The 17,457-nt window shown below is 41.2% G+C and overlaps 1 protein-coding gene across 2 annotated transcripts in view; it reads left to right on the plus strand.

Annotated features, from left to right (window-relative positions):
• The window catches only part of CADM2 (cell adhesion molecule 2), a 1,888,160-nt gene extending 1,872,695 nt beyond the window's left edge, over positions 1-15,465 (plus strand). For both annotated transcript variants that reach the window (XM_069204145.1, XM_069204144.1), the window contains one exon: positions 14,452-15,465. In XM_069204145.1, coding sequence (XP_069060246.1) covers positions 14,452-14,570 — 119 coding nt within the window. In that variant the 3' untranslated portion in view covers positions 14,571-15,465. The remainder of the gene's footprint in view (positions 1-14,451) is intronic.
• The last annotated feature ends 1,992 nt before the right edge of the window (positions 15,466-17,457 follow it).

Consider the following 17,457-nt stretch of genomic DNA (forward strand, 5'->3'; position numbering starts at 1 on the left):
TGCTTCCAGCGCATTTATTTTTTGAGCTAACCAAAATGGAATTTCTTCTCGTTTGGTGGGTACTTTACCCATGATCGAATGTACAGTCGCAGGGTTAATGCCTGGCGTTACTGCATGTGGTTGCGCAGATGTAGCACGTGCTGGGTTTGTGTTTGATGCTTGCATTACAAACTGTACTAATCGTGTGTACATTGCCGTCAGATCAGCATATAAGCGGCTGACTTAAGCTACCATTAGGTTCGCTGCAGCAGGGTGGGGTGAATAAGTAGACAATAAAGGCCAGGTAGGACCATCATTATTTAGAGGACCTAACCTAACATGTAGAATTTTGTGGGATAGGCGCCATCAAGGCAATTATTATGTTCCTGTTCTTGATAAGATAGATGTATCTCTAAATATGCATGTGCTCTGTATTGTGCAGGTATGTTTGCAGGTGTATATGATGAAATATATTTGTGTTCCCATCAACTGCTGGAAATGTGACCCAAGAATAAAAAAGTTCAGTTCTATAGGCTGGGTGTGCGTCAACAACAAATGTGACTGGACCCCCCTCAGTCGTTAGGCCATGTGCTAGTAAATGTGCAGTTAGGGGTGGTTGCATGTTGACTGCAATTGCTACCTGTTGTGGATTCAGATAATGAATGGTAAGTTTGTTCAGAGATAAGCACAGCAAATGGGGATTATCCTTTTAGACTTCAAGTTTGTACAACCTACAGCGTTAATTAGGTACTCCCTACTTAGCTGAGGAGGAAATCCTGAATATCATGGACATCTCCTTTATATAGTACTGAGGTGCCTTTGTAAGTAGTGAGACAGAGATATTCAGGAGGACCCGAAAATTAGAGCCTGACCAAACGTTGACAGCGCTATGTCATGTGGACCCAGCCATATGCAAATCATTCTTGACCCTGTTCCCTATGGGAACAGTCCACCCCGTACTGCCAGTCCCTGAACCAGAAACAAGCATCCTGGGACCGGTTTCAGGGTATCACCCTTCATCAGCCAGGCTAGCTTGAATCTGGTGGCATAGCAAGCACGGGGCCCGCGTCTGGGCATACCCTTCCCACTCGGGGCAACAAATGCAAAAACAGCAGATGATGAACGGAATGCAGAGCAAATCAAACATTCAGCCCCAGTCACAGATCTGGGTTTAACCCATCAGTTTTTCTGTTTGCCATGCCATTCCAGTTTGGACCCAGCCATATGTAAATCATTCTTGACCCTGTTCCCTATGGGAACAGTCCACCCGAACTGCCAGGCCAGGTCCTCCCTGGACCAGAAACAAGCATCCTAGAACCGGTTCCAGGGTATCTACAGAAATTAGAACCAGCTACGTGGACCTCCAGGGCCCTTATCCAACTTGGCGAACAGACTTCCACACCATACTAGTCCTCAACTCCAATGCATTCATCCTCCTAGGAACCCTCAATTTCCACCTAAAAGACTGGACCGACTCAAACTCAGTTGCACTTTTACACAGACTTGAAAAACTGGGACTCACCCAATGTGTCACTGATCCTACCCACCCTGACGGCACATCCTAGACTCTGTTTGCATCCTTCAAAGACTTCATGTTCAAGATACCCAGGCGTCCACCTGGATCAACCACACCATAGTTAACTTCATAATGAACATCCACCAATGCAGAAGAACTCCCACAGTGGGCCCAGCACACGAACACTGGAACAACATAGCCTAGGGAGATTGGGCTCCCGTCCTACAAGAGAACAAACCAAAACGCATGGGCCACCTAGCATGTGACATGAAAAACTTCAACAAGTTGATCACCAACTGTCCTGACACGCATGCCCCCACAAAAGAAGCCACACAGCCAAATCAAAAACACAAGCAAGCTGGCACACTGAAGACCTTAGAATAACTAGGCAACACTGTAAACAATTGGAAAGGAAATGGAGAACCAGCCAAGGAGGAGCAGAAAAAAAGATTCCTTCAAAGTTGCCTTAAGGAGGAACTACTACTTAATCCTAAAAACCAAGAGGAAGGCCCTACCTGAACAAATAAACACCAGCTCCACCAAGAGCAAAGAAACATTTGCTATTGCCACAAATGTTTTCATGTCCACAGCAGCCACTGCAGCATTATCCCTTCTCAAGATCTGGGAAACAGCCTCTCTTACTTTTTCTGTAACAACATCACAACCATATATAGCAACTTTGCACCAAAACCGGACCCCTGGACATGGATGTAATTTAGGGGTCACTGAGGGGCATAGCTGCGATCCCTGGCTTGCCTAGTACTGCCTTTGCGACTCCTGACCTCAGAGGTGGCAAATTCGGTGCCAGGAATGCAGTGGCAGCCCACCCTTATGGATCACTTTTTTACACTACTAGTGAATAAGAAAATATTATTCACTACACATGTAGTAAAAATGGAGTACAGTTAGCTCCAATATGCACCTCCACAGCAGTTCAGGTATGTAAAACATGCTTTTAAATGCATGTTGTTGGCGTGCTTACAGGTGAGAGTGTGTTTATATGAGAAAGTATATGTATGTATGTGTATATGAGTGAAATTGGAGGTCAAAGGGTGTGTGATGTCACTTTTGCTATCCCTGGTATTTGGTTAAATTGACATGCCCCTTGGCCTCACCAGAAGCCTCCCAATGACGAACAAAGACGACTCAATTACCAGATGGAGCACCATCTGCACAAAGGAAATCATAGCGATCATGGCAACCATACACTCCTTGCCCCAGTCGGACCTCGCTCACATCATGCCTTCGGCAAAGGAGCACCCACTATCAGCGAGGCCCTGGCCACCATCCTCAACACATCCAAGAGTACAGCTACCTTTCCATGACCAAGGAAACATGCAGCAGTTGACACCCTCCTAAAGAAGCCCTCAGTCGACCTGAGCAAACTAACAATTACCAACCTATATCCCCCCTTCCTTATCCTGTCAAGGTCCTTGAAATAAACATCAATTTCACCACGCCATATAGTCACTTCTCGACACTGCACAATCAGGATTCAGTCGAGCCATAACATGGAAACTATCCTCATGACAGTGGAAAGATCCTCAACTGAGGGAAAACCACAACCCTCATCGTCCTGAACGTATAAGCGGCCTTCAACACTGTACCCCATCCTATTCTGATCTGATGACTCCTTGAAGTGGATATTTAGGAGCACACCCCTTGACTGGATCTACATATTCATCACTGGAAGAACCCAAACAGTCGTCATGCCCGCCTTCTCCTCAGAAGTATGGGGCCTCACTTGTGAAGTCCCCCAGGGCTCCTCGCTCAGCCCTACGCTTTTCAACATATACATTACCCCATTGGCAAACATCCTTGAGACTCACAACACAAATATCCTCACATACCCTGAAAACATGCAACTGATACTGTTCCTCTCAAACAAAGCATTCAACACCAGGAACCTGTTTCCAGCATCCAATGGAACTGCCTCAAGATGAACATCAACAAGATCAAAGTAGTGGTCTTCAGGAAAGGCACCTCATCACAGGACATCTTTTGGGGCCTACAGACCTTCAACCTGCCTCCACACCCAGCCTGCAAGTAATAAGCCTCAGAACGAATATGAACAATAAACTGGACATGGCCACTCAAGTCAACACAGTTGCCTCCTCTTGCTTTAACACCCTCAGGATGCTGAAGAAAATCATCAAGTGGCTTCTGGGCAGCACCCAAACAGATTGGACTATGGTGACACACTGTAGGCAGGAATAATAACCAGCCCACAAAAATACTTCAGACTGTCCAGAGCACAACAGCCAGACTAGTCCTCAACCTCTCATGCTGAGGTCACATCACACCAGACATCAGGGAAATATACTGACTTCCAATGCACACAAGTGCACACGCTTCAAATGCCTCATCCACATGCACAAAGTACTCCACAACACCAGCCCAGTTGACCTAAACAGCGGCCTTCATTTTCACCAATTGGCATAACTTGTCATTCAGAGCTTGAACACCTATATCATTAAAATGTTTTTGGTCCTTCAGACACATTGTTATTATTGCTTTCTTTGGTCATTTTGTGTCTAAGCGAGTGATGTGTGAACTCTCAGATTTTTGGAGGACCTTATTCTTTAGTGAAGGTAAGAGGACATACGCTTTATCAAACATTCCTTTTTTAGCTACACCCCATAGAAAATTGAAGAGTGGTGGCTTTTTCCCTACACATATAGGAAAGTGTTTTGATAATGACAAGTTATGCCTATCAGCAGCACAAATTGACCGACTTATGGTGGGTGACCCCTTGAGGCACTTCCATTTTTTACACACATTTCTTTACACTGTAATTTTCACATATTTTTGTTCATCACTGATTGACACTTCACCTACTTTTCTTCCCTTGCAGTATCATCTTTAGTTAGTGAAATACCCCAATGGAGGTACTCAGGCCCTTAAGGTCAAATGTATTAAAGGCAAAAAGAACAAATGATGGATGAATAATGTCAAACATTCACCCCCGCACAGAGATCTAGGCCTAAATCCATCATTTTTTTGCCACCCATGCCACTCCAGTTTGGATCCAGCCATATACAAATCAGTTTTGACCCTGTTTCCCATGAGAACAGTCCAGCCCGAACTGCCAAGCCAGGTCCTCCCTGGACTGGAAACAAGCATCCTAGGACCGGTTTCAGGGTATCACCCTTCATCAGCCAGGCTAGCTTGACTCCAGTGGCATGGGGAGCAAGGGACCCATGCCTGGGCATACCCTTCCCACCTAGGATGCTTGTTTCTGGTCCAGGGAGGACCTGGCCTGGCAGTTTGGGCTGGACTGTTCCCATGGGGAACAGGGTCAAGACTGATTTGCATATGGCTTAGTCCAAACTGGGGTAGCATGGTGAGCAGAAGAACGATGGATTAAACCCAGATCTGTGACTGGGGTTGAGTCTTTGAAAAGTTTTAACACTCCACCCATCATATTTTGTGTCGTCAAAGGTATTGAAGGACCTATACAGTGTATTTTTGAAGTTGTCTGGGGTGCTCGGACAGTGGCGGTCATTTTATTGTGAATTGCCTTAGGAGGGTACCCCATTGATTTCAATTTCATTCTATAGCTCCTCTGTGTTTGGTGGACTCACCTCAAACTGAACCAATTGGCTAGAGCCTAACCACAAACCACCTGGTACATAGAGGAACTCAGACTGACAAATTGTCACAATGACAATGAAGACTGAACCAAAACACTGCAGACAAAAGCACTTTTAAATCTGCCTTAAAATGCCACCCCCAACAGGTCAAACTCTAAGCATGCTGCACTTGCTAACCACATAGACGGCAGTTCCAGCAGAGGTACGCAGATTTTCAAGATTATAAAAGGTTTCACTGCTTCCGCAGCTGCCTCCTACAATATCACCCTGTTGCAGGACCTCTGCAACAAACTCCCAGACTTTTTCTGCAATAAGATCACCTCCATATACAGCAACTTGGACCTTTTTCTGGACACCCTCACCCTTGCTATTCTACTCCACATCCAGGCCAAAGAAGAGAGGTTGACTGCCTGGCCTATTGTCACTATGGACAAGCCACCACTACCATGAACTCTATACACTCTTGGACCAAGCCTTACCCCTGCCCCCCACGCCTTCACCAGAAGACTCCACACTATCAGTGTAGCACTCTCACTCATCCTCAATGCCTCCGTTTCCTTAGTACATTCTGGGATGCTTCAAAACACCTCACAGTCACTTCCTACTCAAGAAACCATCCACGACCCCAGCCACTCTAGCTAATCACAGACTCATCTCCCTCCTACTGTATCCTGCAAATGTCCTAAAGATACTCATTAACAGATGCCTCACTAACCACTTTAGCAAACACCAATCCTGCAACACCACTCTGACTGGCTTCAGACCCAACCACAGCTCTTAAACAGTTCTCATTACTGTCACAGGAGACACACACATGAGGAGACACATCAGCCCTCTTCCTCCTGGATGTCTTCTTAGTGGATCTGCTCCTTCTTGACAGGCAAAACGCAAGCTGTCAGCGTGGCCCCATGCTCATCAGAGACCTGCAAACTCATCTATGGAGTACCACAAGGCTCATCCCTCAGCCCTACCCTCTACAATGCTTATGCGATACCTTTAGCCAGGGTCAGTGTACCTGTGACATCAACATCCTCTCTTTCACTAATGAGGCACAACTCATACTCGACCCCATGGATAAGACCCTCAGGATATGTAACAAGTTCACAGACTGCATGACTGTGCTTGCCAACTGGATGAAATTCAACAGTTTCAAGCTAAACATCTATAAGACAGAAGTAGTAATATTTGATGACTACACCATGGAGCTCTACGCCTGGCGGCAGGCCAACCTTAGACGACACCTACCCCGACACCCACACCAGGAACCTTTGTATCATCATTAACATACTGGACATGACAGTGAACATCAATACCACACTTAATATTACTTAGTATTATTGAAGAGACCGTGGCAAAATTGCCCATCAGTTGAATTCCTAAAACTAAGGCTGGGGCAGCCCCGTATTCATCCTGAATCTTTTTAAGCTCTTCCGGTAGGTGGCCAAGGTCGGTGTACCGTGTGCCATTGTATAGAGCGCGGCAAACACCGTGCCCCATGTATTACAATGTTCCACTGTGGGAACCATGCAAAATGGTAAACACATAGTTAATATCCTATTTTTGTCCTGAGGTCCCGTATGGGGAAATACCGCCTCCAGCGTATTCATTTTTTGTGCCAGCCAAAATGGGTTCTCCTCCCGTTTTGCTGGAACTTTACCCATGATAGAGTGAACAGTCGCCGGGTTTATACCTGGAGCTACTGCATGTTGTTGTGCTGGAGCAGCACGCGCTGGGTTTGTATTTAGTGTCTGCATCACAAATTGTACTAAGCGTCTATATGTAGCCGTTAAGTCTGTATATAAACGACGAACTTCAGCCAATAAAGGCCATGTCGGACCATCATTACTCAGTGGACCTAACCTTACTGGCAATATTGTATGGGGTAGGGCGCCATCAAGCCAATTATTATGTTCTTGATAAGATAGAGGTATCTCTATGTATGCGTACGCCCTGTACTGACCAGGCGCGTTCGCAACCGTATATGTGTGAAATGTATTTGTATTCCCATCAACTGCTGGAAATGTGACCCAGGAGTAGAAAAGTTCTGTTCTATAGGCTGCATGGGCGACCACCACAAATGTGACTGGACCACCCTGGATCGTAAGACCATGTGCAAGCAAATGTGCTGTTAGCGGCTGCCTCATATTAAGAGCTATTTGTATTACCTGGGGATTAGCCATTAGAAAAACAGCGATGGTTCAGAGAAGGTACACCAAAACGGGGTCTTTCCTTTTAAGGTTCAAGCTTGAACAACCATCCGCTATATCTAGGGTTACCTATATCGCGGTGGTGGAAGTCCTCAGTGCCACGGACGTCTCCGTTAAAGGAACTGAGGGATCATTATAATATATGAGACCGAGAGAGACTGGTGGACCCGAAAATTAGAGCCAGACCAATCGTTGGTAAGGGAAAAGTTGTTAATTTCTACAGACAAAGTGATTGCTCCCATGTGAGCAGCAGTGCACCCAATGCATTTAGTCCATGGGATTCATCTCTGAGTTTATCTAGGCATAGGACATTGTACTAGAAGGGTATACTTCTAGTGCAAATTTTATATTAGACAGTACATACACCCCTGCACCATGATGTAAGCCTGTACATCGTGCAAGGCAGAATTTTTAAAGCACCAGGGGATTAGTGCTGCATTTGGCCAATCTTAGCATTAATGGCTGTGGGCTTTGTTTCCCCCCTTACACAACTTAGCACAGCAAATTTGGTTGCTGTGCTAAGTTACAGGAAAATGTAGTAAATCCGGCCCACCTCCACCACCATATTTAGAGATTGTCATGTGCCTTGAGGGGATTTCTATGCTGTAAACAGGGGTATTTAAACTGGGAGGCATGCTCCCCAAGGGGTGCCTCAAGTGATCCAGGGCGGTGCCAGGCTCTGGCCAAAAAGAACATTATGCTGATAACAGGGCTTTAATATAGGCTGAATAAAATGAGCAGCAGTAAACCGCCCAGTAATGGGCAATTACTAACATGTTTTGCCAATTATATCTAATATGGGAGTATGTGTGAAAAGGGAAGGAACTCCAAATACTCAAAAACCCCACATCTAATAATCACACTGTGAATACTCTTGAACATTAGTAAGTCCTGCCCGATCAGAATATCAGAGTATGTTTGGCACAATGTATTTGATTGCATTTTTAAAACAGTAACAGAACTAGACTGCAATGTTTGAATAAGTCTACACATATTCAAACATTGCCAAATTAATAGACTAATTGTGAATAATTCGTAAGGGGTGGCCCCAATGTTTTTTTTTCCACTGGGGGAGCACAGTATTAAAAGGTTTGAAAATCACAACTGTAAAGGGAGACACTGCCACACAGCTCATTGCCCCACAATTTTTAGTGAATACCATGTTTAAAGCACTTAAGAGTTTCGTTTCTCTGAAAAATGTGTAAATGATGCTGACACCAAAACTTTTTCCATGGGCTTGCTGCCATTCAATATTTTCCTTGCACTGTGGAAATTGGCAGGGAAAATGAGTGACAACATCTTGCCCTCAATACTGCAGGATGCCTATTTATGTGACCTAGTGGTTTTGTGGCAAACAGAAATGCTGTGTCAGGGTTTAGCATTGGTAGTCTGAGGTTCCACCAGTGCTAACCAAGTGGTTCCCCCACTCTAATTCGAGTGGGGGAACCATGGACTTGACGGGCTGAAGGACCATCATTTTTAGACTCCCCCAGCTGTGCTGAATCATTAATAAGCCCATAGCATTTTTTAGGTAAGCGAATCTCCTCCAGTGGGTAAAGGCAGGATGCTGTGGACAGTGATGGTATCTCAAAGATGGATATTTGGTGTCCATGTTTCCAATAAAGCCTCCAGTTTTGAAACCAAAAGCTGTGATCAGGATAAAGCCGACATCTGTTGTTGTCAATGTAGCTTTCCCCCTGGGATAACTTTGCTGCTTTGTCCTCATCTTAAGTTCTACTTTTCGATTATTTGGTGCTCAAGAAATCTGGGTAAATCTGAATGCTGAAGAAAGGCAGGGCTCCTGAAGTATTATTCTTCAAAACAAAAAGCTTCTAGTTGGGCAAATTTAAAGATCGTGCCTGCCTAGATTGTGTGTTTTCTGCATAACCTCAGTACCACATCCTGGTCCCTGGAGGGCAAACAGTAATTATGCCCCTTCCACTTTTCTTCAGATGCTATAAAACATCCTCCTTCCTCCTCCTGTTCACTCAGGAGAGATCTCCTAGGCACCAGGTCTCTCTTTGGCAAACTCTCCATAAGGATTTCGTGCAGTCAATTTCTGAACCGGCCTGCCTGTTCTTCATAACAAGTGGAGACACTCTTTAGCATTGTTGATCCCTCAGGCTAACACGAGGCCAGCCTACTGACACCTTGATTTTCTTCAAAGCAAACTCAAACACAACATACTTAGCCTGTGTCTGCATCTGGTCCAGTTGTGTTATGAGGAAATGATGTTTGGAAATCAGTTTTATAATGTTTGCTGAGTAGCGATTGATGGTAACTTGTCACTGAACCCCAAAATAATTTTCACAGTCCTCTCTGTTCCCTTGTTCAGCACACCCTTTTTACTCTCCTTTAGGTTATGTCAATATATCCTGCTCTGGTGTGTTTTAGAAGGTAATAGGAGCCTATTGGGATATTTGTCCTTCTTTCTAGGCTTCAATAAGGAACTGTGTTATTGAAATGAGCATATGCATCCAGTAAGCCCCCCTGAGAAGTTCTGGAAATTTGTTCCCCAATCTAGTAACAGAGATAGGATGGTTTGGATGGTTTCCAGTTCAGAAGCCTTTCCCAAATTAGGCCCTTTTTAGTTTAAACATATGAAAAGGGCAAGGCTCGAGTTTGGTCATTTGTTATGTATATTCCATGCCTCTCTCCTACTTTCCAGAATAAATGGCCAATGGGTACTCCTCTGAGCATTTATGCCAGGAGATCTAGCTCTACTGACTCTGGACACAAGTGTTTCGCACATCATCAAAGGACTAATAATGTTTAAGAGGGAAAAGCCCAGCAGAGCTGAAATAATTATTGGTAAAGCTAAAAGGCAGCACAGAGTATTTTTTGTAAAGTCACCTGTACACTATTTTTCCAAGCTCTGCACTACTAAACTAAACATTAAACTTTGCTAAACATTTAAAAAATCACGAAGCTTTTTTGGACTCAGTAGCATGAAAAAATGACTTTGTGGCTAGTCAGTCTAGAAACATAATTCTAATAATATTTATATAGCCACTTTTTAAACTTTAGGCACTCAGCCTATTGGGTCACAAAACACACCAACGTGTCAATTAGCAAATACCTAAAACTATTTTAACATGTGCTGCTGTAGAGTTGTTTGATGCAGTTATCAGGCTGCACTAATAGGCATAAAGGCAAGCTTTTTAAATTCAGAGCTGGGAGAGTGTAAATGTACGCAGCTGCCCACACATAATATCTACCTTTTATGCCCACTGGTTCACTTCCTGTGCCATGTCGCTGTGGTCTTATCTTAAATTTAAACATACCAACTGACATATAGCCAAACCTTTCCCCTGTTGTAGACTCGGAACACATGCACGGTGAGGCTGAATGGCAGTCTCACAAAGTCAAAATGTCAGCTTAACATATACAAAAGATGAGGGGACCACTAAAAAAGATACACTCTCTTACAATCATCACTGCTGGATTTAAGCTGACACAATGACTTAAATAATAAATTCAACTTTAATGCTCACAGGACTAATATGATGGTGAATAATTCCTTAAAATATGTCAATGCTAGTGACCTATTGTCTTTCAGAGATGAGAGAAGGAGTGAAACCATTTATATTTAAAATCTTTCTAATATGTTGTTAGCGCACCTGGTCCTTAATAAGGAAACTTACAAGGGGACGTGCGTAGGTCGATGAACCTCTTGAGTCGCATGGAGTATCCTAGCAAGGGTATGGCCGATGTTCCCCAATAATCAATACACAAAATTCAATAAAAATTAGTCATCATTAATTAATAAACAATAAACATCACACCATGACCTTACAGTCATGAATAACCACAACTCTGTATATGTTTTAGTAATTTTGTTTCCCTATTAGTTACCATGCTAACTCATAGGATTAATTCAACTCAATTCAATTCAATCAAAATCCGTATTTAATTTATTAGAAGGCGCCAAAAACATAACCTAATCAAAACTTGCATCAGAATGCATTCTAAAGCATTAGCATAAGTCAACAAATGAATCAAAGGCAATAAGTCAAAATGTGTCTTGGAGTTCAGCAATGTACTTGGTCAACTATTTATCTCTGTAATCTGTCAACATCATGTAAGGAAACCTCATCTAACCCAGATTAGCATCAGCATGTGGGACTTCATGCAAAAAAAAAATTTTAGAACAGGAATTTTAGAAAAACATCTAGCTAAGAAACTATTAGACAGCGCAGTTGGTACCGAGAAAGAAAAGGCACAATAATGCATTTTAGTCATATTGTCATATCTACCTATCCACAGAATTGGTCAGCAATAGAGTCAGTCTTCGTCCTCAGGTTTTCAGTCGATCAGCATCACATTAGGCTCTCAGAGACTATGAGCCCAATGTGAGAATCTTGAGTCACCTCTACGATGTCGCAGTCTCGCTCCCCTGGCATCAATCTCTGAACTCTCTTCTCTGTGTCACGTTGTTATATCGAAGTTACCCAGACTATCCCCTAATTTCCAATTGGTCAATTAATCACGAGTTATGACTCTACCCAATAGTTGTACTATTCCAAATCTATTTATTCTAATATTTCACAGTTCACATGCCGTTGATTGGTCTGCTTTACGATGTCCTCATCATCCGTCTCATCAGGTATCAAAAATGTTGCATCTTCTTCTCCAGTCAGTATCTTCATTGTTCGAGTCCTGGGAAAGTACATCTTATGCACGTTACACATTATTAGTTACATTACTAGAAACATCAGCTCCTGTCCGCCGGTTCTCACAGAAGCTCAAGTTAAGCATTTTATTAAAACAATGAGCAGTTCATGGTCAGTTCATTTTGTCAGCATTTTCCATTAGACATTAAGAAATTCAGCTTCTGCAAAAGGTCTAGCAAGACTAGGCCAAAACACTAGGTAACTTAAGGCATACAATTATTGCAAGACATAGCTAATAACTCTCAATATGACATATTACTACATACATCTAATAGGTTTTCAATATTTCATGTATATTAATTACTCATTTCGTACAATTTTTGAATTCTGATGGCCATTCTTCGAGGTCACAATTTCAAATGTTTACATTAATTTTCTATGTTGATCAATTTCTACCAATTTCATTTATTTGAAATACATAAACATTCATTAATATTTTTTAATTAAGTCATTTGCGTTAACAATGTGCTGTTGTCCGGATCTCTCACATGGGTACTGTATGTATGACTACTGGTACAGGATCCTTTTTACAATGAGGTGGAGAGTTTGGCGCTTGAAGAAATGATGCAAGTGTAGAGTTATTGGATATTTGTCCCTTGTACATTTAGCATCAAAGCAAGAAGAGTATGCACATGAATGTGTTCATCTACAACATTTTAATAGGTTAATTTAGGTGGACATGCTTTCCCTGCCTAAATCTACAAAGTTGTTGGTCATTTTGCGTTCTTTGGTTCAGTAGAGCTTTTTTCATCATATCATCATTCTGTTCTCCACAATGATAATTTATCTGTGTCCTTAATTAGTGCATATTCCTTTTATAAGAGAATTCTTCAATTGGACAAGACATAAATATGTTAGAAATCAGAAACGTGTGCAGACATTTTCACCGTAATGTATATAATGTCTCATTTTTAAAGGAAGATATTCTAGTACATAGTAATGGTGTCAGCAAACCGAACATTGATTTATGCAAGGTACAGAGTATCCTGGAAACATGGAAATGCATCATAAAGCAAAAACACTGCTTAATCACAGTACCAACCATCTATTAACTGACGAATACCAGACCGTTAACAATGTGAGTTAAGCTTTGGAATAGTTTGGTGGATGTAGAGAAGAACCCTCCTGATTCATCTTTATTCCAGAGACTTGCAAAATATTTTTTTACGTTCTTGACGGGATTCATTGCTAAAGTTCCAAAGTCTTAAAGTATCCATAAGTGAGAAGTTACAATTCAATTTAATTCCTTCAGTTTAATAAAAAGTATATGCCATTTCCATGCCTCTCATAATGAGAGCTTTTGGGGCATATTTAAAAGAAAGTGATACAGCGTGACGCTGTGCCAAAATTGGCAGTGCCACTCTGCGTCACTTCAGAAACGCAGGGATGTGACGTATTTACAGAAAATACAGCACACCCCTGTGCTCCCCTAGCGCTGGTGCTAAATTTAGCAACCTAGCACCAAAGTATGCACCCTTGCACCATAGTGCAAGGGTGCCTGCATTTCAGGGAATGATTGTTTATGTCCAGGAAGATGTCCCTTTCTGCACATAAAAAATCATTGATGGTATTTTGCTCCTCTGCAGCAAACATAGGAAAAGCAAAAATGAGGAGAAATAAAAGTATTCCCCTGGGGTGGAGTTCGTTTTTGGTGCTTCCTCAGATTTACGTTTCCTTGTAAATCTGGGGCTGCGTCAAAATGCAATGGGGGGTTGCAGTGGAACGTCCACAGCAACATCCATTGCATGCCCCTCTGCAGCAGAAAATGTCTTCTGTCTTAATGCCACATTGTAAATGTGGCGCAGGGCACAGCGCCACTGGAGCATCACAAAAAGTGACGATCCAGTGGCACTAGGGGCTTGTAAATATGCCCCTTAGTGTCTTCATAGGCTGTATTGTTTGCCAGTATGTCAAAACATATCTGTGACATCGAACATTTAGGGGCCTATTTAAGAAAAGTGGTGTTGCTCAGAGTGCAGCACCACTTTTCTTGCACCCTTAGCGACCCCCTACGCCACCATGTGTGCGCCATATTTAAAGTACAGTGCACCATGGCAGTAGTTAGGGGAATAGCAGCAGTAATTTTGACGTTAGTCCAATGCTTTGCAGGATTAGATTTAAAGGATTCAAGGATTAGAGTAAAAAATGTTAAGGCTAATCCTGCAAAGCACCCAGAAGCCCATTGTAGCCAATGGAAGCCTCCTTTTAATGCCTGCTCTAAGCAGCATTTTTTTTAAATTAAGCTTTATCTCTGTTTGTTCTCCTGTTATTATGTACCTTTGGTACAAATGGGGGTGCTATCACTTGTTGACATTTGTGTAAATCTCTTAATGATGCTGCAATCGATTTTGTGAATGGCAAAAAGTATTCAACACTAGAATGTACTTGTTGCATTTCAGTGAAATATGTTTTAAGTTGCACTGCATAACAGAGGAGAATGTGAGCATATAGGCTAACTTTCTTCATACTTCTTAAATCCTTAGGGACCTATTTAACAAATGAAGCCAAAGGAGCAGAAGATGCACCAGATGCTGACACAGCCATTATCAATGCAGAAGGCAGCCAAGTCAATGCAGAGGAGAAGAAGGAGTATTTCATCTAGATGGAGACCTCTAATATCTGAATTTTATGTATCAGGCTAACAACTGGAGAAAACTGGCAATGAGCTTTCAAAATTGATTTCTTCCATCTTCCGCTACACACTACTGCTTTCAATGGCCATTTTGTGCCAGCAATCAGCTGTCAGTGGCATCTTTCTTTCATTTTCCTTCCAAAATACAGGACATTTCTTACTGCCTAGTAAATTTCTGTTTTAACATACAGTGCTTGAACATACAGCCTTAATAATGTCAGTCATTATAAACCAAGCTGTCATTTTTCTTTTCTATGTTGCTCAAATGTTTATGAAGTTGGGGTTTTGTGTCAGCCCATCTTTCTTTTATCATGCTCAAATAAATGGTACCGTACCAGGTTTATGATGCCATAAGTGAATGCTATTGGGCAAAGACCTAATAGACCTACAGAAAATATTAAATCTAAAATTAGAAGTTTACAGAGGATATTTTATATGTGTCTACCTTTCAAAAACCACTTGTTTTTGAAAAATACTGTATGCCCTAGAATACAATCTAAACTGAAAACATTGTAATATAGATTCTAGAAGTATGGTAGCAGTAGTAGTATATATGTATCAATTCAGTAATTTGAAAGACAGTACATTAATCCTAGCAGTATATATGGGTTGTGAATACATCATGCAGCTACAAAAATATGGCAGGCTTAGGTAACAACAACTGATTTCATTTTGAAGTACCCAAGCCCACTCCTAGAGCTTTGTATACCAGGCATAATAGTTATCTGTATTGATGATTTTACATTTTTTATATAATTTATTTTCGATACTTAGCTCTAGGTGTTATCTGCAATCCATTGAGCTTATTAGCAAATCATTTAAATATCTTGTATATAATGCATATAATAAACCCAAGGAAACATTATTTGATACATATTTAACTTTTTGACTGCAGGTAAGTAAGTCTCAAGTAATCATTCTTGAACGCCATTATATCCCTTTAGATATGAATCAAAATACAGTATTATGAAGAGATTGTATTAGTTAGTACCTTTTGTCTGTGTGTCCTAGCACTGTTCAGCAGCTAATTTTTCTAATTCATGTTTAGCTTTATTTGTTATACAATGGAAGCACAACGTTAAACAAACATTTTTGAGTCAATAACCAGTTCAAAGCCTCAGGTTTTAAACCACAGCCACATATTACACATACCCAAAAGAATTGTTGCAAAAAATGTCATGTAATCATTTTTTATTTGACAGTCATAGTGCTTATTTTCTTTGTTTATTTGCAAAAATAAGAAAAAAAGGTGTGTTAATGAAATGGTACATGTTCAGTGTGTGTGGACTAATACTTTATATTAAATTCCAGTCTATGCATTTTGTGAGGCACAAACCAATGTCACAGTGACTGATGGATAATACCCAGCAATATGATTAGCTCCTCTCCTTGACACAAGTCCTTGCTGCTCCCTCTTCTATCCCAAATTGTAACCTGGTTACCACTCTACTTCCTTCTATCTCTTCTGTAAAAATTCCTGTGGAATTTGTTGGTTAGACATATTTCAGCTTGCTTTCTGATGATCACCACACCAAAAACTGAAGTCCCACTTCCTTTTACAAGAATAATAGAAATGTTGCTAGCTCAACAATCTCAGTGTGGAACCCCATGCGAGTAGATACAACCAGTACAACTCAGAATTTAACGCATTGTTGGTGGTATTGCACCTCTGCAAGTACGTTGTACAGAATTGAAATACTTGTACAATGTGAACGTTTAAAAACGTGTAGAAGAGTGATCTAATCAGTGCTTTTTCGGGAATGCCTGGGAATAGCATTTTGTGTTAAACTCAAATACAAAACCAAAAAAGGGACTACGTTTTTTTTAACAGTAAACAGAGTCTCAATGTGCAGTATACAAATGTGTTTATTTACTTTTTCTGTATTTAAGTCCCTGATACATCAGTGACATAGGGGAGAAATGAATCAACTTCAATGTGACTGCATGTTTGTTTGGCTATTTGATACAAGCCATTTGTGAAAATGCAATAATATGTTGAAGATAATCTTGTATGAGAGTTAAAGAAAATGTACAATGTGTGCATTAGACCTACAGGCCAGTATACTTTCACAAATAAGACACATATTTCATAGTACCACCTTATAGAAAGAAATGTATATCGAACACAAAGCACTGGGTAAAGCATCAAAAGGAAGATTTCTGGCACTTAGGAGTTCGATTTAATCTATTCTTCATTTGTGCACAGTTTGCCAGTTCACATCTCAACTGTTTGCCTGTAAAATGTTTACACTTGTTTTCTATTCTGACCTTAGCTTTGCTGCACTAATGCTTTAGTCCTTAAACTAGTCTGCCACTCTTAAGACACAATTAAAGCATTTGAAATTAAACTGCTACACACAAGTTCAAACATGAGCTAGATGAAAGCAGCCTTGATCTCACACTATGTAGTTCAGCTGCTTAAGTATCCTCTTTCCGGCCACATAAGTGCTTCCTCATGTACAACAACTATTGTGATAAACAGAGATGTGCATACATTCTTTTGGTTGAGGTACAGATAAACATTCCAATGAATAGCCAAAAAGAAGCATATTTTTTGTAGAAAAGCATTGTTTTATGTTGAGTTATGAGTTACACTAGCCAATATTTTTTTTAAAGAAAAGGGAACATGCTGAGAGACATATACCCATACAAATGATATAGCAATGTAAAAACAGATATAATCTGGTATGTAATTCTCCACAAATAAAGAAGTTATGCCGGAGATGTTCTGTAAATCTGTGGAAAACACCAAGCATAGCTTTTATGATAAACAACATTACATCAGACTACGCCATTATAATTGCTCCTCATTAACAAAATGCACTTTCTTGTACATTTATGTAGCAAACTGAACCCT

Source organism: Pleurodeles waltl, chromosome 8, assembly GCF_031143425.1.
Source record: "Pleurodeles waltl isolate 20211129_DDA chromosome 8, aPleWal1.hap1.20221129, whole genome shotgun sequence".
Classification (NCBI taxonomy): Eukaryota; Metazoa; Chordata; class Amphibia; order Caudata; family Salamandridae; genus Pleurodeles; species Pleurodeles waltl.